Raw genomic sequence first — 26,041 nt, 5'->3', positions numbered from 1 at the left:
AGGACCTAAGCTGTACACTCTAAGCGCGAGGCTGACTGTACGAGCAACTACATGATGACCTGACTGCACTCTTTCCAGCTTGGAGCTAGGTAACAAGGCGTCCACAAGCAAGAGGCCCTGTGCTTGACAAAGATCTCCGCGTTCGGTCCAGTAAAGCGTCAAGGTGACGCCCATGTGCTTGAACCTGAGGATATTTTTAATGAGGACGCGGCTGGTGCTGCCCCGTGTACCGATATACGATTTAGCCGAGCATCGCTTAGAGGGGTGACTGCGCTCAACGCTGGTCGAATCACGAATCGTGAATCACACTCACACTGGCACACTTGACTTTCATGTTCTGGCTTGCAAGGTAGCCACTGGAACTTGCTCGACAGATTCCCGAGACAGTCGTGAGCCTGCCCGCAATTCCTCGACTGCTTAACCCTAACCGCCTCGTCGGCCTATACAATTCGTCACAACATGACGGTATACATTCGCGAATGCTGCTGCTGATGCCAAAAGGGTCCTTTTGACGCCATAGGCTCTGATGCTTTTCTGCTTTGTTGTCTTCCATTAGGTGCTCTGATCATGTTGGCAGCCTCTGAGGTTGATCATGTCGGAGCACGATGTTCTGAGTTTCCTTCGACGCCCTACCCTTGCTTCGGGAATCTCTCCTATGCTACAGCAACACTACACGCTTCGCCTTTGTGCGAACACCTCCCTCGACCGGCAATCACTTCACCTTGCGCTCATGTATGAACACACGCATGAAGCTCATGTACCCCACGCCATGCTGCACGGTAGCCGCTTCACTCGCATCATCCCCACACTTTTCGAACAGCTTGAATCCTCACGGACGACATCTTCTTTAGTTTCTCGTCTCATCTCTCCATTCTTGCCTGCAGACAAAGACTACATATGTCACGCCAACGGTCCTCGCTCAACCCCCCGATGCAAGCCATCGACTGTTCCTTACCACCGTTCAGCAACCATACCCTCTCTCACTGCACGTTGGCACGCCTTCCTCTATTTCCCGGTACAGAGAGCCACCTTCATTCATCAATCACCTTCAGTGTCACATACCCTTCGCATTCTTGCAACGCATCACATCGCCACTTGAAGGCGAAGCACAATCATTATGGCACAAACACCGTCCACATCATCCCACGAGGACATGTACAAAAATGAAAAGATCGACCTCAAAGTCGTTCAAGCCGACGAGGTCCACGTCCACCAGGTCCAGGGCTACGACGCCCCCGAACCTTCCAAAATGACTCGCCGTGCCCAGATCCTCGCCATTACCATCTGTGTAGGAGGTCTACTGTTTGGGTTTGACATAGGCATCATTTCTGGCTGCTTCATCATGGATCCCTTCATCAAAGTCTTTGGCGATTGCGGTGCTCAAGGCTGCTCTATACCAGAAGGGCGTATCTCGATCATCAACTCGTCTCTCTCGATCGGTACTTTTGTCGGGGCTCTCCTTCAAGCGCCCGTTTCTGACTTCTTTGGTCGTAAGCCTTCGATGATCACCTGGGCCACCACGTTCACCGTCGGCGCCATCATTCAGACCGCCACGATCAGCTCTTGGCATCAATTTGCCGTAGGCCGTGCCGTTGCCGGTCTTGGTATTGGTGCTCTTTCCGGTCTTTGCCCTCTCTACCTCGGCGAAACCGCGCCCAAGCACATCCGCGGCACCATGGTCACTTTCTATCAGCTTCTCATCATCTTTGGCATCTTCATCTCCTACGGCGTCTCGTGGGCCACACAGAACTTCAAGACATCAAACGCCAGCTGGAAGATCCCCGTCGGTCTCCAGCTGCTTTGGGGCGTTGCCATGCTCTCTCTCATGACCTTGCTTCCAGAGTCGCCTCGCTACTGCCTCAAAAACGGTCAAGTGGACCGCGCTCGCGAGATCATGGCCAAGATGCGTGATGTGGTGCTGCAGCCGATCAATGGCCAGCCTCGCGGAGACAAGTGGATGGAAGCCGAGCTTGCAGAGATGAAGCAGGGTATCGATGAGGAGAACAACATCTTTGCCGGTCGCAGCTACCTGGGCTCTTACCTTGTCTGCTTTTCCGCCAAGAACCAGATGTGGAAGCGTACCATCAACGGAATGATGCTCCAGACTTTGCAGCAGCTTAACGGTCAGAACTTCTACTACTACTACCTGCCTCTTCTCAGCTCCACCCTGGCGCTTCCGCTCGACCCCTTCCAGATCCAGTTTATCCTCGGTTCTGCTTCGCTCGTCGCTACGCTCCCTGCACTAGTTGCTATCGAAAAGCTCGGCCGTCGCCCGCTTCTCCTCATCGGAGCGGCTTGTGAAGCGGCCTGTGCTTTCATCGTCGCTTTCGTAGGACACTACAAGACCGCACCCAAGGACACACCTGCGGACCTCATCACTGCATCGCAACACCAAGCGGGCGCAGTATTTATCTCCTTTGCGATCATCCATCTGCTCTTCTACAGCTGCTGTTGGGGTCCAGGTCCTTGGCTGTACCTCTCCGAGTCGTTCAACTCACCTACAAGAGCCAAAGCAATTTCTCTCGGGTCGGCGAGTAACTGGCTGTTCAATTTCCTGCTCAGCTTCTTTTCAAACAAGGTCGCGGCGCAATACGGGCCGTTCATCATGCTCATCTTTGGCTCAGTGCTCGTCTTTGCGTTTGTCTGGGTATACTTCATGGTACCTGAAACAAAAGGCATCTCACTCGAAGATGTCGAGGTGCTGTATTCCGAGAACGTCAAGCCGTGGAAGTCGGCAGCTTGGGTACGCGACAACAGGTTGCGCGAGAAAGCGTCTGTCTGAGCCTCGTTCTGCCAGAAGGTCACTTTGACGTCTCAATGCTTTTCCAGTAGATGTTTCCACGAAATGCAATGCCAATGCTCCATGAATCTTGGGTATGTCCTTTTGTGTGTTTGTGTTCGAGACCACGGTCACGACAAGCGCATGCACTTTATTGCTCTAGCTTGTGTTTTCGACATTGTCTAGATGGCCATCACTCGTGACTGTCGTCGTGAACTGAGCCTCTTTGGGAAGCAGGAGGTGGGCAGCCAAACCGTCGTCCGTCGTCCGTCGTGCGTCTTTTGCGCGCTGCAACTCTGGCGGCTTTATGACCCAGTCGAGCCCAGCGACACCCAAAGAACAATAGTGACGATAAAATACGCGTGTGGGTTTGCATGCGTCAAAGACCGATCAAACCCGTTCAACTACGCGACCATGTGCTCGCTACCAACGAGCGTGGCACTCGTGACTGTGTGCAGTCGTCACGCTTGTTAGCCGAGCGAGCGACAGCAACCAAAGACGAAAGATTTGCGAACGTGGAACGAGAGGCGTGCAGTATTCGAGAGGCTAACAAAACCAGCGCGGCTGTCGCAGTTCGGAGATCTCTGCTTGTCGTTCTGTGCAACGGTCGTGGTTGACAATTGTACCGCTTTCGTCTGTCTTTCGTCTTGGACAGTCGGCTTCGCTCACGACAGGCTTCACCGGTCAATTGATGGCTTCGGGCCGTGGTGGACCGAGGTGGTCGATCCAGTGCTCTGCATTGATACATCCCCACAAATGCGGGGCCCAACAGAGTCCCAAGCGCTCGTCAAGCTCGCGAAAGCTGAAGCGAGTGCTGTGTGTCCACGCTGAGAAAGTGCTCGCTTGGCAACGTTGGTTCTTCGCAGCGTGCGACAATCACGGATGCAGAGCCAAGATTTCTAGCTGCGTATATAACGACGTAATCGCTGGATTCTTCCTTGCTTGGCTCCACATCCTTCGTCCTTGGCCTTTGTTGCTTGTTCGCCTAGCAACCAAAATGTTGGCCGGTAGCTGGACAACGCTCGTCGCCTCTGTAGCACTGCTTCCAAGCTTATCAGCCGCTTTTCCGAGCTCGCACGAGCTTGAGCTCGAATCTTGGAGCCTCTTCTCTCGCGACTACATTCAACCCGACGTCGACAGCTCGAAAGCCTATCCTTTCTCGCCCAGCCTGAAGCCAGACGCCTCGCGATGGCCCAAGGGACTACACTTTGCTGTCGACTACTACCCTGCACAATGGCCTGACTTGCTCTGGGCTGACGATGCAGCTAGGATGGCCAATGCCACACTCTCGTATGCGCGCATCAGCGAGTTTGACTGGGCTATCCTTGAGCCTACCGATGGCAACTACGATTGGTCGCTACTGGATCGATCGATTCAAGTGTTGCACCAGCAAGGTGTCAAGGTGATTCTAGGCACGCCAACCGCGACACCGCCTGTGTGGGCAGTGAAAAACTACGATATTCTCGGCGCCGATGCTCAAGGTCGACAGAGGAGGTTTGGCTCGCGCAGGCACTATTCCTTCTCTTCGACCGATTACCGGATGCTCTCGAAGCGCTTTGTCGCAGCGATGGCCAAGCGGTACGGTAGTCACGAGGCGGTAGTTGGCTGGCAGATCGATAACGAGCTCGGCTGTCACGGTACCGTCCGCACTTACGACAACAACGCTCGCAAGCGCTGGCAGCAATGGCTGAGCAACAAGTACAACAACAACATCACCCTGTACAACATGATGCAAGGTCGCGTCTTCTGGTCCTCCACCTATCAGTCTTTCGATCAGATCGAGCTTCCCATGCTCGAAGTGACCGAGAGTAGTCCTGCTGGCCGCCTCGACTTCTACCACTTCTCATCTGATATGGCTATCGAGTATGCCAAGGAGCAGGTGGACATGATCCGCAAGTACTCGGACAAGGCAATCACCACCAACTTTATGGGTGCATTCCTCGACTTTGACCACTTCAAACTGGCTCGCGAGACAGGAATTGATCTAGTTACATGGGATTCGTACCCGTTGGGCAACACGGAGCAGTTCTCATGGATCTCGGACGCCGACAAGATCAAGTACGGCAGAACAGGGACACCTGACTTCCAAGCTTTTCATCACGACCTATATCGTGGCGTAGCTGGAGCTGCGTACAACAAGACGGCGGGTCCGTTCGGAATCATGGAACAGCAACCAGGTGAGTCAACACCGAAGCAATGTGGCTCTAGACTGACTGATGTGCTCCGAATGTGTGCGCGTTTCAAGGCGTTCGCATCGTTCGCCCACCAGATCTCTATCTGTCAATCACAATGTGTCCATACTGACTATGATCTGGCTGATCGCGTGTAGAAATCGCTCAGGACCAGTCAACTGGGCCGGATACAATCCGTCTCCGAAGCTCGGAATGGTACGGCTTTGGCAGCACGAGACTTTTGCTCACGGAGGAAGCATGTCCAACATTTTCCGATGGCGTCAGGTTCCGTTTGCTCAAGAGCAGATGCACGCTGCCATGCTTCGACGCGACAATGTTGCTGACCATGCCTACGTCGAGCAGCAACAAGTGGTTCACGACGATTTGCCCAAGATGTCGAGGCTGTTTGTGTCGCAAAAGGGCAAGCGTAATGTAGCCGACAACGCGCCAGTTCAGACCAAGACCGAGGGACAGGCCCAAGTGGCTCTCGTGTTCGATTACGCTGCACAATGGCTGATGGAGGCCGAACCGCAATCGGGCACGTGGAACGTCGATATAGAAGGCTTTCAAGACGCGTCTATGCAGTACTTTCCTCTCGTGATGAGCTGGTACACTGCGCTGCGTAGGCTGGGCCTCAACATTGACGTTGTCGGCACCACCACGCCTCTTGACGGCTACAAGATGGTGGTTGTGCCCAGCATGCCCATCATCGGCAATGAGTTCGTACAAACTTGGACCGGCTACAAGGGTCTGTCGGTGTTTGGACCTCGTTCCGCTAGCAAGGTGGCTGCACTGTCGATCCCCGACGGCCTGCCACCGAGCAGTGGCGCTGTGCGCGATGTGCTGCCTATGAAAGTGGTTCGCGTCGAAACGATCAAGGAGGGCTTCGGAGATATGATCTCGTACAATGGAAACCAGTACAACGTCTCTGGCTGGGTCGAATGGATCGAGTGCGACCGAGATGGCAAGAATGCGTCGGTGCAAATCGAGCAATCTGCCACCTACTATGGCTATCGCGACGGCTCTCCCGCCACGTGCGCCAACAAGCACGGCGACAAGGAAACTCACTACGTTTCTGCCTATACACCGGTCGATTTCCTGGTATCGTACCTCGGCGATTTGGCAGCCAAGGCCAACGTGCAAACTGTCCTTGGCGAATCACCCCAGGCCAACAAAACCGATCTCGGGCACGATCTGCGCTTCAGAAGAAACGCCAATGCGCTATGGGCCTTCAACTACGGTCCACACAAAATCAAACTTCCGCCACTCACTCAGGAAGCAAACGTGTTGGTCGGCACAAAAGATGGTTACATTGGCCCTACCAGCCTTACTGTCTGGAGTCTCGAGTAAAGTGTAAAACTGCATGACTGAGACTGTAGTTGTGTCCAATGCAGGCCGCAGCTGACAGCGTAGGCTCGCGTGTTTCTTCGCTCTGTATTCCGCGTACCGTTCGGGTCAAACTGAACAAATTGGAGCATCGTGTGTGTTAGAAAGGGGCTGAACAGCCCAGGATTTTTAGGGTGGACATCAAGGCCGTGCTTGTTGGTGCAAGAAGCGGCTGAGCCCAAACCTCGCACGATGGGGTTCTCTTTTTGTGAGCTTGCCAGTTGAAACACTGGCGCTGGGAAAACCTAGTGATTGCTTGTGCTTCCGTACGAAGGGCGGTACGACGAGGACTGTAGGCGGGCTTCTTCCAACAAACGCTGCGAATCGGCTGTGTCATCTCGACGAAGAGCGACGTTGCTCGGATTTGCAGCTCGACGTGCAACGCTTGGTCGGCCGCGACGTCTAGGCGAGGGAGAAGGCGCACCATGCTCAACAGTGTACACGCGCGGATCGAGCTCAAGCAGACCCGTCTGCGCATTCTTTCGCAGCTGATGGTGAGGGCCAAGCTTGTGACCGCTCGATACGCGCCAGGATGCGTGATTGTCCCAGACTCCGTCATTGTGATACGCGCCACTCGTCTCAGCATCTTCGCGATAGTTCAGACCATCTCGGTTCTCGGGTCGATGAACGCTCGAATATCGGAACGACCTCGAGCGCTCGGTTTCATCGGCATGAGAACTGAAACGCGGATCGTGATGTTCGCCCTGCTCGTAATCGTCTTCCACCTCTTGTTCCTCTCGTCGCGACTGAATCGGTCGAGTGTAGTCGCAAGATCGCACACTCCCACTCTGGCCATCTGCATTGCTGCCCATTGCTTCTTCCTCTGAGTCGCTTTGCTCGTCTTGGTTCTTGACATCGTCGTCATCTGCATCGGATTCACCTTCAAGTTTAATCGACTTGACATCAAAATAGCTAAAAGCGATCTTGACCAGAGGGATGGCGAGCGAGTGGCAGATGATGGATGCCAGAATTAGCGCATAGGTAATCGGTTTAGCAAGTACGCGTATGCGTTCTGCGACTGGCGACGAATCATCGTGCGGTTTGAACTCGTCAAGAATAACGCCGAGGTAGAAGAGCGCACCAGCACCAATAGGAGCAAAATAGCCGATGAAGCACGCTTCAGAGACATCGTTGAGCGTGGGTACGTAGCGGTAGAAGGCGAGCATAGCAGGCAAACGTCGGAAAACGAGGACGAATATACACATGAGAGCGAGACGCCCAGGTGTGATGCCGTTGTCCGGGTCGTTGAACGAATCCCAGGGGATCGTCGCACCGAGAAAGCTAAAAAAGACGAGATTCAGGAGCAGATCGAGGCAGTTGTCGACCTCAGACTCCTCGCATTGCTCGCGGTAAAAGTCGGTCCAGGAGAGCGCGTTGCCCGCAACAAAAGCAGCAAGGAGATCATCGAATTGTAGTACGCCGCCAGAGCCAATGATAAAGACTCCCATGGCTGCACCGAACAGAAGGAAACTCTCCTTGTCGATCAAGTTGCGGGCGGTGGAAAAGTCGATGAGACGCCGGCAGATGTAGCCGATGACAATACCATAAACGATGGCGCCTCCGACGGTGTAGAGGCATGTTTTCAGAATCCAAGTTGTCAGTGCCTGCGTGGTGCTCTCAATTCTGAGTAGGTGGACCGCGAGATAGAGAAAGGGATATCCGAACCCGTCATTAGCACCGCTCTCAGCCGAGATGAGATTTCGAAGACGCGGAGAAACGTACTGGTCGGCAAACGCACCTTTGACGATGGCGTTGGAAAGCACCGGATCAGTAGGCGTAGCCGATGTGGCGATGACGAGTCCTGCAAGCAGCGGCAGAGACGGGATTACTAGCCAGATGCAAAGTGTGGTGGCGAGCCACATGACGGCCATGATAGGTATGAGCAGCATGACCAAGCTACGTAATTCGATCCACGGATATTTGTACGGAAGCTGCACTCCAACGAGCGTAAGTTGAATACCAATGACGACTCGACATAGACCCAGCGAAAGCTCATCCACGTTGACCTCTTTTGGGGTCCATTTGAAGATGCCACCAAAGCCATAGGGTCCCAGTCCAACTCCGATTAGAACGGCGAGCGGCGCCTCGCCGAGAAAGAGACGTTCCTTGATGAGGTACGAAACGGTGCCATATGAAACGAAGAACAGACCAAACGCGGTGCAAACGAGGTTGAGAGAAGTAATCTCCAGTTCGATGTTCATACTGGCTGGCAAGTATCTTGCCGTTGGCCAGCTTATTGGACCAATCACGAATGCTAGATACTTCGTAACAGTTTATTGTCCTCTTGGTAATCGTGTGGTGAGTTCATTCGTTGCTGGTCGCAGTTGGCTAGACGCTCAGGATGGATTGGAAGATCGTCGGATCGGTCTTGAATCTTTCAAGAGTCAATGAAAGCAATTGACAAGAGAAGCTATGTTACCAAGCCTCGTCGTCGAACCCGAAGAGCAACCGTGAGTAGTCAGCGGCGAAAAATAGAACAATCACACGAGGCCGCCAATCGTGAATGTCATTCTTCACCAGGGTGGCCAGCACACTCGAAACCGTCGATTGAGAGAATAGAATGACCAGCGGTGCAACAAATCACGAATCAGGGTCTGACGTGCATCCGAATTTCGTCACCTTGCATTTGTGAAGTAAAGATTGAAAAGAATAAGACTACGACTCCAGTTTTGTATTGTACAGAGTGCCCGAAACCCAAACCAATTGATACTTGAACTGAGCTGTGTGCCAGCATGGACAGATACTTAAGAGTCGACAGACTGAACTTGGGCGTGCTCCCATTGTGAGTGGAAAGAGAAGTGCGGGCGATCACAGTATGTATGGACACGGGCATGATTAAAATTCACCCAGTCGCTGTCTGCCTTGACATTGGAAGCTTGTTATATGAATGAGATTCCATTACGGGGTATACGGAGAACAGACTAGCAGAAATGATATGGTGTGGCTGAGGGAAGCGATGCGTCTTGAGATGAGCTTGAGGGCCGTCGGATCTGAGGCGAGGCAGTCTTGACGAAATAGGTGATGGCGGAGATCGAGACCGTCGAACGGCCGAGGCATTGAAGCAAGTCACTTAAGCATCGACACTGATCCTGCCGCTGCGGCCGAGCGCAAAGGACCATCTCTTCATCCCCCAACGACGAAGGTACAGCACGCGAGGGATGAGCGTGTACTGGTGCATGCGGTGGTTAACGTGAACAGAAGGCATTTGAAGTAAAAGTCGCTAGCGTGCGGCTCAATCGGGTAGGCAGTGTGCAGAGTAGTGATTGAAGTTGACGGTGACAAGGATGTCAAGCGTGAAAATGGATGTTGGGAGTTGGTGGGATGGATGCAAAATTTCCAAGCCTACCATACTAATTTGACTTTGAGATCTCTCCATGCTCGGCGCGGGTTAACGTCGTCCATGTTTCTATGGCACACAAAATCGTGAATGCTGTGCGCGCGTGTCGAATCGTGGATCTGTCAATTGACACGGTCACAAGTCTGACTTTCTTGACAATCACGAATCACGAATCACGTGAATTGTCCCCTATTTCGGCTCAGCCCAAAACACCTCCACAACGTGCATGTGGGTCTTGTTTCCAGAAATAGCCAGCCCTACTTCGGTCAAACATTTCCATCTTAATGTTTTTTGGACCTCCGACTCGTGACTGCGAGGCACGGGTTGTTCAGATTCACGATTCGTGATTCACAATTGCTTTTCTTCTCGCTCGCTTAATTCAGTGCTTGCCAGCCTAGGACGCGCGGCCACCACTCGTGTCAACTACCAACGGGATACCCTTTTACTAGGCCTCTTTCACGCATCTGACATTCCATTTAGCCGCCTCAACCTACCAGATGGAGTTCGACCCAGTCAACCGTGATGTACCTGCACCCCGATACGAGCTAGAGTCGGGCTCAGAAGACGAGTGGGAGCATAATGTTAACGAGTCGCAACATCCATACACCCTCGTTGCTGCAGATGACGCTTTGCCTCAAGGTTCGCAGCTGACTGTACTGGTTGGCAGCGCAGGCGCCAAGATGCTATCCTCGCTGGCAGGTGGCGTTCCCTCACAGCAACTATCTTTGCAGAGCGAATCAGAACAGCATGCAGCAATTGCCGTTGCAAGTTCCAGCACTGGTAGCCCGATCACCATAGCTCTGGTAGTACCTCCTCCACAACTGCGCTCATCTCGCTTTCATGATCTTGCTCATCAGATAATCGAAGCAACAAATCCATCAAAGATTGTCATCGTTGACTCGTATAGCCCACAAGAGCAAATCTACCGCGATCTCGATTCGCAAGACGACGCTGATTGCGAAGCACCGATTCGATACCTGGCATCACCCAGCTATACTGCGAGCCATACCATCGACTCAAAGAGGATGACACCCCTGCGAGCACCTGAATCGGCGGGCGGGATTGGCGCTGCATTCCTGTCCAAGGCGGTGATCAGCAACATTCCTGCCATTCTCGCGCTGCTTGAGGATGTAAGTTTCCAATCTCACATTCAGCTGTACGGATCCCTTGGTGCGGGTCAGCCATCACCGGCAATCAGCGAGACCTTGAGTGCCTTGACCGGTCTCGACGGTGGCAAACCAGTAGCATCCAAGGGTTCAACCCTGCTTGACTTTGTAGCATCTCGAAGGGTTAAGCCAGCAGCTAATTTGGCTGTGTTAGGAGACGGCAACATGTATATTTGAAAGCATTAACATCAACGTTCAAACATTCAGCCTGGAATCGTGAATTCGTGAATGTCGTAGAGTCCGTGTGGCTAGAGTCACGCTCCGCCCGCCACGACAACAGTCGATTCACGATTGAGTTTGCACTTTCAGGGTGGGCAGATCACGAATGTAGTGGTCATGGTTAGAAAAACAGCGCCATCGTCTTACCAGCCTCCGTCGAGCTGCTTCAAGGCGAGACCCTATGCATCGCAAGCACACTAGCAAAGCATCCAAAATTCTATCAAACTGTGATCATCACAGAGTTCTGTGGGGAAGCCTTTCATGGCTCGTGGTAGTTTGCTTTGAATGTCCACCGATAGGACATAACACTTGAATCGCGCCACCGTGATCTTGTGACTGACTTCATGACTCACGCTTTGCACCCACATGAAAAAGCCGAAATGGCCGATACACCGCGTTTGACGGAATTTGTCCACCCCAACGCTCGCACCTGAGCGGCTTTCTATGCGGTCTTGTTGCTCCACCCCAACACAGGCAAACACAGCAACTTTGTGCCGGCGGTTGGGTTCGAGCATGCCGGTCACTTTTCTTCCACAACGGCAACAACCATGTCAGATCCTTGACTCCGTCTATCGCCTTCTATCGCCTGCCGCTTCCAGTCTGCAGAAGTGACAGCGTCCGCTTGCTCCGCCGTTGACAAGAACGCTTCCCATATATTAAGGCGGTTGAGCGTACGTGTATCGAAAGCCCAAGCCACATGACTACGATAGCGAGACTACAGAAACCTCTCCAGTACCTTTCGCCTTTTGCGCTCGCTCGATCACGAACGATAGCCCCACTCCCCCAGACCCAAGGACGTGCGATTCAACGCGTTACCATGACCAACGTAGCACAGCAGCAGGGAGCTGGCGTGGGCTCAGCCATGCACAAGGTTGCACGAAGTGGATTCGATTCGTCCGGCGGCTCCGGCCTGTACGATCGCGCACGACCCTCCTACCCGCCTGCTGCCATCGCTGCCATCGTTGCTGAGGCAACCAATACAAGCTCACCATCGCCACTGCGAATCGTCGAGCTTGGTGCAGGAACCGGGATTGCGACACGTATGTTGCTGGCTGCTGCCACCTCGACTTCGGCCGATGGCACTCCACCTCCTGGCCTCGCTTCTCTTACCGCTATCGAGCCTTCGGCTGGTATGCGCTCCCACTTTGAATCCGCTATTGCCTCGGGAGAAGACTCGCTCAAGCAGCAGATGCAGAACGAAGGCCTCCTCTCCCCATCCACCAGCATCACCATCGAGGACGGCGCTTTCGAGTCGTTTGATGCAGGAGTAGGCAACGATGCAGTTGTCGTCGCGCAGGCCTGGCACTGGTGTCAGGACTGGGATGCGGCTCTTCAGCAGGTAGCTAAAGCGCTTCGAGTCGATGGAATCCTCGCTCTCATTTGGAACTTGGAAGATCGCGAGGCTGCTCCATGGGTAGCACAGATCCGAGATCTTTACGAAATGTACGAGGACAACACACCTCAATACCGACACATGTACTGGCACGCCATGTACAAGGCTCCTACTTTGGCTAGTCAATTTCAAGCCGACAAGCCCAAACACTACCATCGCACCATTCCAACAACACTGCAGGCCGTCATCGACAGAGTGCTGTCCAAGTCGTATATTTCGGTCTTGCCACAGGACAAGCAGGACCAGCTGGTCAAGCAGATCTCAGACTATCTCAACAACACCCCTGATGAGCAGTTGGGTAGGAAATGGATCGACAAAGAACAGGGTATTTGGGAGTACCCTTACCGCACAGACCTATTCATCTTCCATCGTATCTGAACGACACTTGCTACCCCACATGTGATTGACTCGCCCTTTTCTGCTGGATTTTCGGCTTTCACAAAATGCATCGTTTTGACCGTTGTGTATGCACTTCCGTCTTGTGTGTCGTTTAATGACTCAGCCCTTTCGGCTTTCTATGTGCGTTGGTGTCATTCGAACAAACCTCTTCCGCCCGAGCCTGTTCTCAGTGTAAATTTCAAGGCAATCGCCCCACGATTCCTTCTCAAGCCTATCCACCAATGGCCAAGCGCCATGCTACTATAAAGGTATCAGCAGGCTGAACTGACTCGACAATCTAACCGCCATCTTGACGGATGCGCTGCCAGTAATCGACTGTGCTTGGTTTCAGAGTTTGGCATTTTCAAATGTTTTCGTTCCCTTTTCTTTCCACTTATGACCCTGATTGAACGATCACGAGAAGTGCAAGTATCCTGATGATGCCTACGGATGTACATGGGCGGCGGAAGAGTGTGTGATGGAGATTTTGGTTGCAAATTAGCGTAGTGGGCGTTCACACCGATTTTCGTCGTGTCTGTGAGTTTAGCGTCGAGGAGGGTTCAAGGGACAAAAGCCGGTCAGTAAATCTGAACCCTCATGTGCGAGAGACTTGACGGGTGAGGACAAACTTACACATCTCGACACCGCCTCGAGCAGTATCGATGACCGCATCGAATGCAAGCCAGATCGCCGTAGTAGCCACAGATGGTACAATACTTCCTTGCCGGTTTCTGCGACGGTGCTGACCTTGTGCTTCTCCAGTTGGCCCTATTTTTGCCGCCTCGCAAGGGCAGCCTACCTTGATCGATCAATTCTTCCACTATTGAATGAAGATTTCTTCGCCCACCGACGAGGATCCTCTTGATTTCGGCCTGATTTCTCCTTCTCTGCGCTAGACTCACTCCGACTGTTGCTGCTGCTGCGCCTACCAAGTCCACGTCTGCTGCAGTTGCCGCCGTAGAGTCGGGCGCTGCAGAAGTGGATGCGTCTAGTGAGCCGGTGGAAGAATTAGGCGCTACCGAAAATGAAGCAGAAGCCGTTGGAGCATCACGGTAGTTGATGCGCTCTAGCTCATCAAGACGACGACGAGCGCGACGTCGACGCGCATCCAGCTCTTTGGCTTGTCGTTCGCGTTCCTGTTCTTCGTTGAGCGCTCTGTTCTGCTGACCCGTGATGGTCTGTGGTCGATTGGTGACAGGCCGTGATGCGACTGAGCGCCGTTTGCGCAGCGACACCGAGACCGACATGGTGTCGTGCAAAGACGGGCAAGCTTGAAATCCACGTTTTACAATTCACGATTAGGTCTACGAGAAGTCACGAGTCGTGAGTCTTCTGGTGCACGTTCTAGAAATCGAGAATGTTTGACCGACACTGTCTTGTACTGGGACCAAATCACGAATCGTGGATGTGAATCACGAATCAAAAACCGCGCGAATCGTGAATATGCGTGATGTGGAGAGGGGCAAGGAAAAGACGGAAAGACGGAAAGAGACAGAGAACGCGGCCACATAGGATTTGCCCACACGACGCCGATTGCAAGTACGCACCTTGGCCTGAGGAACCCAAAAAACAAAAGTCAAGAACAAAACAAATTGAGCACCACGGCGTGCGGTAGGTTCGGATCTGCACTTGAAATGTGTTCTTCTCCATGCTTAACGCGGGTTTTGAGCGCATTTGCCCCGCCAAAAGTCACGAGTGGGGTATGCGTAATGTCGACCATCTGAGCGTCAGCCAATAATCATGAATCACAAATCACGAATCCGAGCAGAAAGTGGAAGAGACCATGCGCCGAAAGATGCTTGACCAAGGCTTCTAGACATCGACGCTTTCCATCTGCTTTAGCGAGCTGCAATTGGCGTGCGCTTGTCTCCCACACCTCAGCTTTCAGCTTGTCGTCATCGACATCGCTATTGATTCGGATGCCAGACTCCTATGTCTTCGTTACCACCTTAATCAGCTCTATCCCAGATTAGAGCTTAGATTGACCTCGGCCATGCCAATGCCTTAAAGCAACCCAACCACAACCTTCAACGAGCGCAGAGCTGATAGCGAACATCATGTCAGTTGCTTCACAGCCCACCTCGTCTCAGCAAGACCAACACAAAAGTGCTGCCATCTCTGACCGTTCGCAAGCACCCGCAAAACAAGAGCCAGTCTTTGTGTCCACCCTCACCGCCGAGGAGACTTCCTCACCGGAGCAGACTTCATCTGATTCGTTCAGAGCGCCTGCAATCCAATCCGAATTCTCCAAGCAGCCCAAGCTCAAGAGCATCCTTGACAATCCAAACGATGTCCTTCCGTGCAGAGCATCAAGGTCCGGTAGCGAGTCTGGCTTCAAAGCTGCCCTCAAAGCCACTTTTCTACCGCCTCCTACTCCTGGACGTCAGGTCAAGCTCAAAGACGGCAGAACACTAGGCAGGTCTTTTCAGCGCACAGAGCCTCGTTCCACGGATTTCGAAGGAGGCGAAGTACTCGACTATGATCCACGAGGCAAAAATGCTTCCGCTGGCGATGGTATCTTACCCACAGTTTGTCTCTACCCTCCTTCGACGTCTCCGGTGAATAGCACTAGTGGGTCTGGCTATGGCAGTGATAAGGATAGCGGTCTAAGCACTCCCAGCGAGACGGATGAGTCGGCCGACTATTCTCACTCTTACACCTCCGAGACTAACTCCGCCATGGGCTCTTCGACAAACACTTCGTCCGAACGGGGTCGTCCAGCAATTTCGGTGCCCAGCCGAGCACGTGAGGGCTCGATGGCGTCCACCACTTCTAGCAGTAGTGGTGCCGCAATCAGATTCTGCCCGCTCCCGGTATCCGGACGACTGAAACGTGCTAATTCGATCACCATCGGTGTAGCCGCGCGATCGCATCTGCTCCAGTCGCAAGGTTCTGCTGCGCCGCTCAGACCGTCGTACGCACCACATCATGTTCATGGCTCGCAAAGCTGGTATACAAATGCCGGTCACAACGCAAACGCAGCCACTCACCTGAGGCATGCCGACGTCGTTGATGTTGGAGAAGAGATAAAGAAAGGTGCTTCCAAGGCATGGAAATTCATCCGAGGTGGAGGGGCTAGCACCAGCGACAGCTCGGGTGGCAAAGCCAAACAAGTTTCTGACAGCAGCAATGCAATTCAGACAAAAGCAGCGCAATCGGCCATGTTCGACCAACCCAAGAAGGCGTTCCCCAAAGAAGGTGCACCGGTAGCAGACCCTGAGACGGGAGAGCTCAAGATGGCTGATGGCTCTGCCCTCGGCTCCTCATCGGAGGTTCCGAATGGCCGAATCTCAGATTCAGCCAAGAAGCTCCCAGCAGCTGACTCAGGACCTCAGAGTGGGGATCATACACCGCGCCGCGCAATTAGCCCCACCGCACAGTTGCAGAGCATGTCAATTTCGGAAGATCCTGAAGCCGAAGAGGCTGCCGCAGCTCTCGAAGCCGCGCATGCTAACAATGCAGCTAAGCAAAGCCGTCGACCCAATGGCCACCACCCGCACGAGCTTTGCGATGGTCCCCAGCACAACACATTTCACCTTGCCGACGAGCACGACACAGCACACTTGGACTCGGGTGCTGCCACGCCAAGAAGTGGTATACAACGTCGATTGTCGACCGGTGCCTTTTTGCGAGGTCTATCCATTCGTGGTATCCAAGAAGATCGTAGAAGAGACCTGCTTGGTTTGGATCAGGATGGCGAGCCACAGCAAAGCAACAGCGCTGAGCTGGCAAGCGATGAAAAAACATCAGGGGAACACAACAGACACGGCATTGCCGTGAGGACGCCAGCTGGTAAAGAGGAAGAGCTCGGGTTGGAGGGTTATGGGCATTCAAGGCAGAGCCATTCATAGACAAATAGCGGTATAGGTGTATTATACAATTGCAAATAAACTAATCGTCTGCTTGTGTCATTTTGCGCAGAAGCGGATTCAAGTCAAGTTAACTTAATCTCGGTCGTTTGAGCACTGCATTTGGGTCAACAATGGCGTCATTGTCGATGTTTGAGGGGAGCCTTGTTGAGTTTGGCAAATATTGCTGTGGTGATTGCTCTTCAAGTGATGAGAACCTGTATTCCACGGTGATCAGGTCCCTCCAAGCACCCTTTTGAGGACCATCTAGCATTCTGACAGCACCCGTTCTGGTGCACACGAGCTCAAACTCGCAACGCTCAAACAGCTTGCGTGCCGCGTCATTTTCGGCGAAGAAGGATGCCTGTATTGTCGAGTACCTGCTGTCTGCTCTCAACGATGCCACGACCGCTTTGACGAGAAGCGTACCAACTCCTCTCTCCCTCTCACCCTCTGCCACCATGATTTGAACTTCCGCCGGCCTGCCTTGGCGTCCATGCGCGCTGTCGATCGCTGTCGAATCCAGATCGTCGTCGTACAGTACAGACCACTGCGGGTAGGGATGGAAGCAAGCAATCCAGCCCAGTGTACGATTATCGCGTGGATCGACCGCGATGAAACGGTGTCGTTTGATCATGAGCGTGTCAAACTGCTTCCATGTCGGTACGCGAATCGTCGAAATGGCTGCATCGCCGTTTTTAATGCCACTCGAGTAGATTCGCGACCATGCTGCTTTGCGTAGCTCGGTCAGGGTGAGCAAGTTGGCCACCTTGGGCTTCGGACTTGACCGTTCGCGTGGTCTTGTTTGTTGACTGCTCAGCAATGCTGTTGATAGAGCTGAGGGCGAAGCATCTTGGTTACAATTCGAAGGGGATGGAGTGGTCGTGGCAAGGGCAGAGCCAGGCGTCGACGGGAGCAGAAACGCGGACCATTCTGGATCGCCAATGTCGGTGGGTTGGCACGCCGAGTCCGCGCTCATTCGTCAGGTTTGGGTTTTCAGAGCCGGTCCTCGTCGTCCATACGATGTGGAAACGAGAGAGCCACGTCGTACTCGTCGCACCTTTTCTTTCGGTATGAACTTGCGAACTTGCACTAGAACTTTGATAATCTTGAATGATGACCGCGTGACGCGGCAAATTCACCTTGTGCACCTCGTCACGCTTGTAATTCTATGAGCCGGAAGACCCTTTTCCCCACGACGGAGACACTCGTGACTGTAAATCAAGAATGTCGCTCTCATCCAGTCCAAGTTAAGTTAGTTAGTTAAGCGTATGCTGGCAGGCTCGACCCAACTCCGCTCGCCTCGTGCCTCACTGTGTCACATGTGACTCGTACTTACGTGCGACAGACTTGTGCGAAGCCTCGCGCCGTCATCCTCACTGCGCTTTCCAGCCGCTGTTCGATTCGTCTCATCGGCCCTTACCCCGCTTCGGGCCGAACAAGCAAACAACCACAAACATCAGTCTACGGTCGAATTGTGAGTTAGAAAAGCCCTTCTGACGGGCCCAAACGCAATCACGAACCACGAACCACGAATAGGCTCGCTACAAATCCTAAGATCGTGAATACACGATGCTCTAATGGCGTGTAGTAGCCTAATAATTGTACCTTCTGCTCTCTCTCTCACCCACATCCCGCACAATGTACCGTTTCCACAACATAGCTTCGTCCCTCCCTTTCGCAGCTTGAGCATCCTTTTCCTCGGTCGTGCTCAGAACACCTTGGTCGTAGCCTCGATCACAGCCAAGTCTATAGCCCATCCGCTTTGCTCTAAAGCGTCTTGTTCGCTGCTTCCACTCTTACAATCGCGTCGGGTCGGGTCCATTTTGAGACATGGCACAGCGCAACACCACTAGCGGCGATGGTTCACCGGATCGGATCGCACGCTCTCGTTCGCGAGGTCGTGCTAACATTGTTGGCGCCACCTCTAGCCAAATAGCAAGAAGCAACAACCGGTCTTCATCCAGAGCCAGTTTTCTCGGTCGATCGCGTCGACGAACCTATCAGATCTATGACGAGAATGATGCACTTCAATCCAGCCAGCAGAGGTGGAGGAGTGAGTCGAGGACTGTCAGAGGAAGCTTCGAAGACGACGATGATTATGTCTTCATCCATGACGAACAGCACAACGACGGCCGACAATCACCTGTGAAAGTGCACGACATCGACCCACAATCTCAAAAACTAGCTTCGACTTTGGAAGAGGACTCGGCGTCGCGCTCGCAAGCAACCACACTCGGAAACGTTTCGGCGGTCGTACCAGCAACGCCAGTCGATGTGCAAAAAGATGCGCATCCAACGAATCAGCAGAGCGACGGCAAAAGCAAGGACAAAAACAAGGACATTGAAGCTCAGAAAAAGCATCCACCAAAACCAGTCTCTTGTCTGTCGCGCATCCCCTATCCCATCGCACACTTCCTCGGCTACCGAAGAAAATCGACTGAGAACCGCGCCCTCATCCGACCTGTCGAGAAGCTTCCTCGCAAATTCGAGACGCTCATCTGGGCATGGATCGGTGCCGCGCTAGGTCTCGGCTTTGTCATGGTCGCCTTCTCCCGCTGGGACCAGTTTGCCATGTCGTCTAACGACCCCATCACCGTGTGGACTACTCCGATCATCATCGGCTCTTTCGGCGCTTCCAGCGTCATCCTCTATGGAACGCCTGCGTCTCCGCTTGGTCAACCGAAGGCCTTCCTTGGAGGTCAATTCATCTGCGCGCTCACCTCGGTCTGCATCACGAAACTCTTCGAGCTTAACCGCAACTATAACCCAGACCTTATTGATTCTTCACACAGCCTCGTTTGGGTAGCGGGATCCATAGCGACGGGAACAGCTTTATGCATCATGATCTTGACCGACACCGTACACCCACCAGGTGGTGCAACCGCGTTGTTGGCTGCCACAAGTCCACCTGTGATTAAGCTCGGCTGGCATTATCTACCCGTCATCCTGCTCTCGAGCGTCATCATGGTCGCTTGGGCTATGGTCTGGATGAATCTCGGAAGGGCTAGATACCCACATTACTGGTTGTGGCCAGCTGGTCATCCCAATAACCAACGAGATTTTAGAGTCAAGTTTCCAGGCTTTGGCAAGCCCAAGAAGAATCGTCGTAGAAACATGTCATGATCGTGAATTCTTCTACCATGTAGAAGAGCGAGCGTCCGCATAGCAATTGTCATGTGACGGACGAGTCAAGGTGTCGCGCTAAACGCTTGTTCTTTGCTCTTTTCCTCTCCTGCTCTTGGTCTCTGTCCCATCATCTTAGTCACCCGGACACTGGTCCCGTCAGGCAGTACGCGAATTGTTCCAAGCACTGTTGCACCTACCAGAAAGCACCGCCCGCAAACTTGCCCAATAGGCGCAATACATTTCCAATATACAGAATAATACCCACCTCTATTCATTCGGAGACAGACATCCCGCAATTGATTTGAGAATGACCGATGGTGTTTTTAAGACATGCTATAGAGGGTATGTCCTGCTTGAAAAGAACCCAAAAGCTGAAGCAAATGCCACCGTTGGGAGCTGTACGCTTTCCGATGACTAACATTGGCTTCGTGAAGGTCTCGTACTTGGGGAAAGATTCACGCTCAGGAAAGGCGCCAACCAAGCTTGATCGTCACAAACAGTGATTCCGTCGACATTTCAAAGAGATCCGCCCTCATTCGTCGAGGTACGATGGAATCTTGCAGCCAAATCACGAATAACCCCTATGGGCACGCTCAGCAAAGTACGATTCAGGTCCCACGCTGTTTCACTTCAGTTCAAGTTATGTGTCAACCAGCGGCGTGGGAACCCAGATGAGAACGCAGAGATCCAAATGCATGCAAGAGATTTTGGTGGGCACAATAGGGTTGGAGCATATTGTGTTGGCCGAGTCGGGTTTCCATTGGTCACTTCATATGACGACTACATAAAATCGAAATCGCTGTCAGTCTACAGCAGCAAACCGCCTTGATATGCGCACGCATTGTTGGCTGGTAGGCTTGGTGAAGGCTTGCACACAGAATTGGATCGAGCAAGTGAGTGATAAAAGGACTATCATTACATCCTCGACATTCTTGCCTCCTCATCGGCTTTCTACTAAAAAAAGTGGTTCGTCGGCGTCATCCTGATCGACGCTGAGCGACAATGTTTCGAGCAATGTCTGGCAAATCGATGCTGTTCGCGGTGTTGATCTGGCTGTCCCTGTGCTCAGTCCTCTGTTGGGCCAAGCCGATGGGTGTCGCATCTTCCCGGCCACTTGGCGCCAATCTTGCAAAGGAGCCTGCTGTCATCGGTAGAGAAGACGCTCCGTACAAAGTCAAGAACCTAGAACTGGAAGCTCAAGTACAAAGTCGGGTCTTCTACAAGTCTTATCCTATCCTCGACACCTTAACCACCGATCCAAAAGTGATGGACTATGCCCGGAAAAAGTATGGCGCTGTGTGGCTCAGACAGCCCAACTTGCATTCCGCAAGCCCATCTTTTGTGTTTGACTTGTATAAAGACGGCAAGCCAGCGGTTCAAACCGACCATGCTCTATCGACACTTCTACAGGAGCACATGAATCGCGCTAGGGAGGTCGCACAACACTACGGCGATGCCGCCAAGCTGCTTACATACGGACCTCCTTTCAAGTCTCGTTCTTCTCGCATTTACTTTTGGGACCAGATTTGGAACAATAAACATGTTGTTCCGATCCCGGCGCACAAGACTGGCGCAGAGTGGCTTGAAATTCGAAAGACTCTGCAAGAGAACAAGAGGATCCTTCTTCACGATCCGTCTCGAGAGACGCTGATGGCATTCAGGCTAGATCGTCTCGGCAACGTCGAAATGGATGTCAAACAACTGGCACATTCAATTAGGAAGCGAAGCAATCAGATTTCTGATAAGCCTGATCCCCTTGGCAAACGCATGTATGTCGGATCTTCGTTGGCATATACCAGCCAGACAGACAACATCCATCCTTACCAATACTATGTAGGCCCTAGGGCCAGGTTCCAGTATCGTCAGCCTACTCGAGCCTTAACGGAAAAAGCAAGACAGCAGATGTTCGCCGACACAATCTATCACGACGGAGCTCCTATTCTTGTCGGCGGACAGGTGTTCGAGTCCAAAGTTCAGCATGCCTTCAACGCACACAGACATATTTGGCTGACGACTGTCGTGCCTGGAGGCGAGCCTCAAGAATACCAGCCGCCCGTGCGATTGAGCCGCGAAGGCAGATTCGACTCTCATGGTGCAGAGCGTGCTTCAGCACGTCTTGCAGAAGCCGCTGCGGCTCGCGCCGAGTATGGCCACAAGCTCATGTATCTTAAATATGGAATGCCGTTTGCACCTCGTCAGTCAAGCAGAATTGCATTCCTCCCGTTCGGACGAAAATCTTACTCCAAGCCGGACTGGAAGAAGGTAGACCATAAAGGGACAACTTTCAACCTAGCTGAAACGGATATCTACCGACTACGTCAGCATCTGGACCAGCACAACTTTTTGAAGGCCGAGGACAACGTCGCCAACAAGGTGTGGGGTTTGCGACTCGACGCAGCTGGTCAAGTCGAGATAAAAGATCTCACAGCCAGAGTTCATGCGCTTCACAAACGCATGGATTCCGACGCGCGGAGGTACATAGAGACCTACCTGGTTGCCGGAGTCCCAGAAGATCCGCGCCTCAGACCTCTATCAGACACAGCCAAAGGTCGTTTCTATGCAGACCATTTGCACATCCAAGGAGAGCCAGTGTTCTTTCCAGCTACTGACCCTCACGTCTTCTCCAAGGTGAAACAGGCTAAGCATGACTATCGAGGCTACTGGATCGTTGGCAGCCCTATCGATAATCCAGGATTGGTCACCGCGACGCGCGTCGACTCTGTTACCAGAGCAACCGCCAGATTCGGAAGTCAAGACGTTGTCCGGAATGTCCAACACATGCAGACACTTTCTGATCCAGCTCAACGTGATACGATCCTCCTCGAAAAAGGTCCTCCGTTTGCCCGACGCAAAACGAGTCTCTTCAAAAGCTACAAGACCCCCAGTTGGGACAAGGTCAGAGCAAAAGCCCCAAGGATCGCCATCAATGAGCCAATGGCAGACAAGTGGGAGCTGCTTCACACGCATAACATGCTTGTTGTTTCCAACGAGCATGTAGCTATGGGATATGCGCTCGACAAATCCGGACAAGTTCTCCATCACATCTTGTAGACCCAATGACGATTTGTGCCAGACCAAGTTGTTTTCTTCATTGACATAACTTACTGTATATGACAGCAGTTTGATCATGTCTGCTTCATCTGTTTCGGCTCGCAGCACATTGTTCGCTCTTGCTCGCACCGTCACCCCTGTTTTGTGCTCAGCTCATCTCTCCGTTACCAAGAATACCACGCAACTTCATCGCGACCATCGCTGAAATCATGTTTGCGGATTCGGAATGATCCGACTTCATACATTGTGTTCACCTTGCTTCATGTAACATCAAATATTGTGGAGTGGGACGAGCTCAACGTGAAGGTTCTTGAAAGCACAAAGGTATGTAACAGAGGACGTCAGCATGATGTAGTCTTACTCGAAGTTGTGGAAGCGATGGTGACTTACGTGTGCTTCGAGGAACCATGCACTCTTGCCTTGGAAGAATGGCTGTTTGGCGTTTGAAGGTGTGGTATGGAGGTGAGTACTGACTGCGGGCTTCTTGATATCGTATCGAAGTAAAATCTCAGGAATGGTCTTGGAAAGCTCCATCAAGCTGATGTTCTTTCCGATGCATGCACGAGATCCACCGCCAAAGGTCATGTTGAAGCGTTCCATCGCCTTTCTTCCCTCTTCCCCACCTTCAAGCCAGCGCTCGGGTCGGAACATTTCGGCGTCGGCGCCAAAAGCTTCGGGCTGGCGATGCAGAACATAAGGGCTGATTCCGACAGTAGTACCGGCAGGGATAACGTGAGGGTTCTTTCCGATCAACGCTCCTCCCGCGGGAACGTAGCGTGGAAGATCCATCGAGATTGGTGGAGAGAGACGTAGAGCTTCCTTGATGCAAGCTTGTAGATACTCCAATTGGGCGCCCTTGGCGTACTTGACGGGCGAGATGAGGTGGCCAGCCTGGATGGCTTCGTTGATCTCTTGTCGCAGCTTGGCATAACACGCTGGATGCTCGAGAAGGTAGCCGAAAAATATGGTGAGAGACGTCGCCGTAGTGTCTGATCCGGCCGACATGACTGAGGAAGCTGAGAAGAGCACTTGTTTCATCGAGTACTTTTCTTTCGTATCAGGATCTCTCGCCTCCATAAACTTGGTGAGCATGTCTGGGCGAGACGCCACACCACCGTTATCTTGGACTTCAGCGTACCGAGTCTGAATTCTTGAAGTGGTCTTATCGCCGATGACGCTTCCGCCGGGCTGACCTGTGATTCGGGGAAATAGCCACAAAATCAAGGACGACAGCAACGGCATACATCCCGCGACTGCGCCCCACTGCGAGAGGTTCAGGACGCCAGTCAAGAATCTTTCGTCGTCCTTTCCGCGATGCAAAAGGTTGAACGATTGTCCAAAGGCCAACTCTCCGACTACATCCATGGCAAAGTAATGGAACCAGGGGTCCAGCCGAACCGCTTTTGTCTTTGTCTTTTCGCTCGTGCCCCCGCCCTCGACAACCGAGTTGGTCTCGACCAGCTCGTCAAGACGCTTGAGCAACAACTCTGTGACGTCTTCAACGTACTCTTCGAGCTTGACAAGACTGTTCATGCTGTAGGCACTTGCAACAGCTCTACGACGCTTGCTATGCTGGTGTGGATCCCGCTCGCTGAAGATGGAAGGGTGAGCCTTGAATACCTGAAACGAGCGGTAGAAATTAGATTTCCGGAACTTGCTCGAAACCCCGTCTGAAAGGCTGTAGATCGAGTTCATTGCGGTTGGATCCGCAAAAGAAAGATGAGTAGGGCCGATTCGTACAACGTCACCATGCTTTCTGTGCAGTGAGTACAATGCAGGAGCATAGTCACCTTGCAGAGAATGCCAAAACCTCCAGAAAGGAATGCCAAGACGTGCAGAGAGTGGACCTGGATAGCGAGAGAGTGGGGAAATGGCAAGGTTGTAAACAATCCAGCCAAAGAGGAGCACGAAGCTTCCAGTCAGGAGCTGAAGCATAGAAGGCCAGCCTGACAATGGTGTCAAGAGGATCTTTGCCAAAGTGGCCACGACAGAGCTCTCGACAATGCCAGTGTGAGGTGCCGTTGTCATAATTGCAGACTCGGTGGTGGACACTCTGCTAGGATGAGAAGATGATGGGTTGCGGGATTGAGCCTGAACATTAAAAGGTATTAGATGATATCAGAGGTTGGCGTCTTTTATAATTCTTTTCAGTCGCTGCCTTCATATGACGGAAAGAGAAGGCTATCGACTTCCTTGTGTGAGGTTGACCACGGATTTGTTGCTGGTACGACCTGTCAGAAACGATGAGAGTCTGCAAACACTGAAATTGTGCAACGGCAGCAGCAAGGTGCCGGGAGCTTTTACTCCGAACTGCGGGGGCCCGACGTTTCTCACAATCTCAAACCAGGACAAAGAGGTAACACAGGAGAGGGACGAGTGTCGTGCAGGATGAGATTACCATCGTGAATCGCGAGTGTGGGGTACATGCACGATGAACTTTTACCGCTGTCAGCCAACGCCAAAATTGGCGCTTTGCCGGTATTTCCTTGCTCAGCTGTCATGACTTGCGCAAATTCTCGTCCGACACATCCTCGACGTGTTCACCACAACATCCGTGCTTGCCGGAGCCACGAGCTTAGATTCCACGATATTCGTGATTCACGATGCTGTGATTTGCCGCTGCTATTTTCACTCTTCTTTGATGCGTGGGTTTAACATTTCGAAAAATTTCTCACGTCTCGTCTGTGTGTCTGCGTGCTGAACGTGGATGAACGATGTAGCATCATCACACGTCAATCACGAATCACGAATCGTGAATGTTGACAGTGGGGAACATCGGCGTAGCGGTGCAGAACCATCGATAATGGCTCTAACACACCGCCTCGTTCAACGGTTCTTGTCATTACATCGGAGATCGATGCTTTCAAGCATCACACTGTTCCTAGGCCTCCTTTACGTCAATGTGGGTTTCCTCTGCTTCGATCCAAAAGGGCGTGGCAAGGCAAGTGCACAACGAACCGCTGATGAAGCGCGCCTTCTTCAAAGTCACAATGAAGCACAATGTCTCATGACAGCTCGCCTCACAGTGTGCCCTCGAGAATTCGCCATTTTTGCCAGAGAAGCAAACAACTGCCTTTGGAAGCGATCGAGCAAGTTCCGCAGACTAAGGTCAGGTCAGGGCTTGTGGACCAAAAAAGAGTTTCCAAGACAAAGGAACCCTGCTCTAAAAGGAGGCCTGTTTCTT

General features: G+C 52.6%; 12 protein-coding genes across 12 annotated transcripts; 7 read left to right on the top strand and 5 right to left on the bottom strand.

Moving 5' to 3' along the window:
- Positions 1-1,117: 1,117 nt before the first annotated feature.
- Positions 1,118-2,782, top strand: UMAG_10072 (putative monosaccharide transporter; the record flags this gene model as incomplete). Its single annotated transcript, XM_011390497.1, has 1 exon — positions 1,118-2,782. The coding sequence occupies one exon, from the start codon at positions 1,118-1,120 to the stop codon at positions 2,780-2,782; it is 1,665 nt and encodes a 554-aa protein (XP_011388799.1).
- A 994-nt stretch (positions 2,783-3,776) lies between these two features.
- On the top strand, positions 3,777-6,300 carry UMAG_02204 (uncharacterized protein; the record flags this gene model as incomplete). Its single annotated transcript, XM_011390246.1, has 2 exons — positions 3,777-4,956; positions 5,120-6,300. 2 exons carry the CDS (start codon positions 3,777-3,779, stop codon positions 6,298-6,300), a joined length of 2,361 nt encoding a protein of 786 aa, XP_011388548.1.
- A 281-nt stretch (positions 6,301-6,581) lies between these two features.
- On the bottom strand, positions 6,582-8,537 carry UMAG_02203 (uncharacterized protein; the record flags this gene model as incomplete). Its single annotated transcript, XM_011390245.1, has 1 exon — positions 6,582-8,537. The coding sequence occupies one exon, from the start codon at positions 8,535-8,537 to the stop codon at positions 6,582-6,584; it is 1,956 nt and encodes a 651-aa protein (XP_011388547.1).
- A 720-nt stretch (positions 8,538-9,257) lies between these two features.
- On the bottom strand, positions 9,258-9,455 carry UMAG_12098 (uncharacterized protein; the record flags this gene model as incomplete). The annotated part of the gene is made up of 1 exon (XM_011390602.1): positions 9,258-9,455. The coding sequence occupies one exon, from the start codon at positions 9,453-9,455 to the stop codon at positions 9,258-9,260; it is 198 nt and encodes a 65-aa protein (XP_011388904.1).
- Positions 9,456-10,170: 715 nt separating this feature from the next.
- UMAG_02202 (uncharacterized protein) lies at positions 10,171-11,016 on the top strand (the record flags this gene model as incomplete). The annotated part of the gene is made up of 1 exon (XM_011390244.1): positions 10,171-11,016. One exon carries the CDS (start codon positions 10,171-10,173, stop codon positions 11,014-11,016), a length of 846 nt encoding a protein of 281 aa, XP_011388546.1.
- An 859-nt stretch (positions 11,017-11,875) lies between these two features.
- On the top strand, positions 11,876-12,829 carry UMAG_02201 (uncharacterized protein; the record flags this gene model as incomplete). Its single annotated transcript, XM_011390243.1, has 1 exon — positions 11,876-12,829. The coding sequence occupies one exon, from the start codon at positions 11,876-11,878 to the stop codon at positions 12,827-12,829; it is 954 nt and encodes a 317-aa protein (XP_011388545.1).
- Positions 12,830-13,327: 498 nt separating this feature from the next.
- UMAG_10071 (uncharacterized protein) lies at positions 13,328-14,076 on the bottom strand (the record flags this gene model as incomplete). The annotated part of the gene is made up of 2 exons (XM_011390496.1): positions 13,328-13,364; positions 13,463-14,076. The coding sequence occupies 2 exons, from the start codon at positions 14,074-14,076 to the stop codon at positions 13,328-13,330; spliced, it is 651 nt and encodes a 216-aa protein (XP_011388798.1).
- Positions 14,077-14,886: 810 nt separating this feature from the next.
- UMAG_02199 (uncharacterized protein) lies at positions 14,887-16,680 on the top strand (the record flags this gene model as incomplete). The annotated part of the gene is made up of 1 exon (XM_011390242.1): positions 14,887-16,680. The coding sequence occupies one exon, from the start codon at positions 14,887-14,889 to the stop codon at positions 16,678-16,680; it is 1,794 nt and encodes a 597-aa protein (XP_011388544.1).
- Positions 16,681-16,768: 88 nt separating this feature from the next.
- Positions 16,769-17,656, bottom strand: UMAG_02198 (uncharacterized protein; the record flags this gene model as incomplete). The annotated part of the gene is made up of 1 exon (XM_011390241.1): positions 16,769-17,656. The coding sequence occupies one exon, from the start codon at positions 17,654-17,656 to the stop codon at positions 16,769-16,771; it is 888 nt and encodes a 295-aa protein (XP_011388543.1).
- An 854-nt stretch (positions 17,657-18,510) lies between these two features.
- Positions 18,511-19,803, top strand: UMAG_02197 (uncharacterized protein; the record flags this gene model as incomplete). Its single annotated transcript, XM_011390240.1, has 1 exon — positions 18,511-19,803. One exon carries the CDS (start codon positions 18,511-18,513, stop codon positions 19,801-19,803), a length of 1,293 nt encoding a protein of 430 aa, XP_011388542.1.
- Positions 19,804-20,820: 1,017 nt separating this feature from the next.
- On the top strand, positions 20,821-22,857 carry UMAG_02196 (uncharacterized protein; the record flags this gene model as incomplete). The annotated part of the gene is made up of 1 exon (XM_011390239.1): positions 20,821-22,857. The coding sequence occupies one exon, from the start codon at positions 20,821-20,823 to the stop codon at positions 22,855-22,857; it is 2,037 nt and encodes a 678-aa protein (XP_011388541.1).
- Positions 22,858-23,127: 270 nt separating this feature from the next.
- Positions 23,128-24,885, bottom strand: UMAG_10070 (uncharacterized protein; the record flags this gene model as incomplete). The annotated part of the gene is made up of 2 exons (XM_011390495.1): positions 23,128-23,166; positions 23,248-24,885. The coding sequence occupies 2 exons, from the start codon at positions 24,883-24,885 to the stop codon at positions 23,128-23,130; spliced, it is 1,677 nt and encodes a 558-aa protein (XP_011388797.1).
- Positions 24,886-26,041: the final 1,156 nt, after the last annotated feature.

The sequence above is a fragment of the Mycosarcoma maydis genome, chromosome 5 (genome assembly GCF_000328475.2).
Source record: "Mycosarcoma maydis chromosome 5, whole genome shotgun sequence".
In the NCBI taxonomy this organism is placed as follows: domain Eukaryota; kingdom Fungi; phylum Basidiomycota; class Ustilaginomycetes; order Ustilaginales; genus Mycosarcoma; species Mycosarcoma maydis.
Note: the sequence above shows the minus strand (reverse complement) of the source record. Positions and strands in the feature narration are given on the sequence as shown.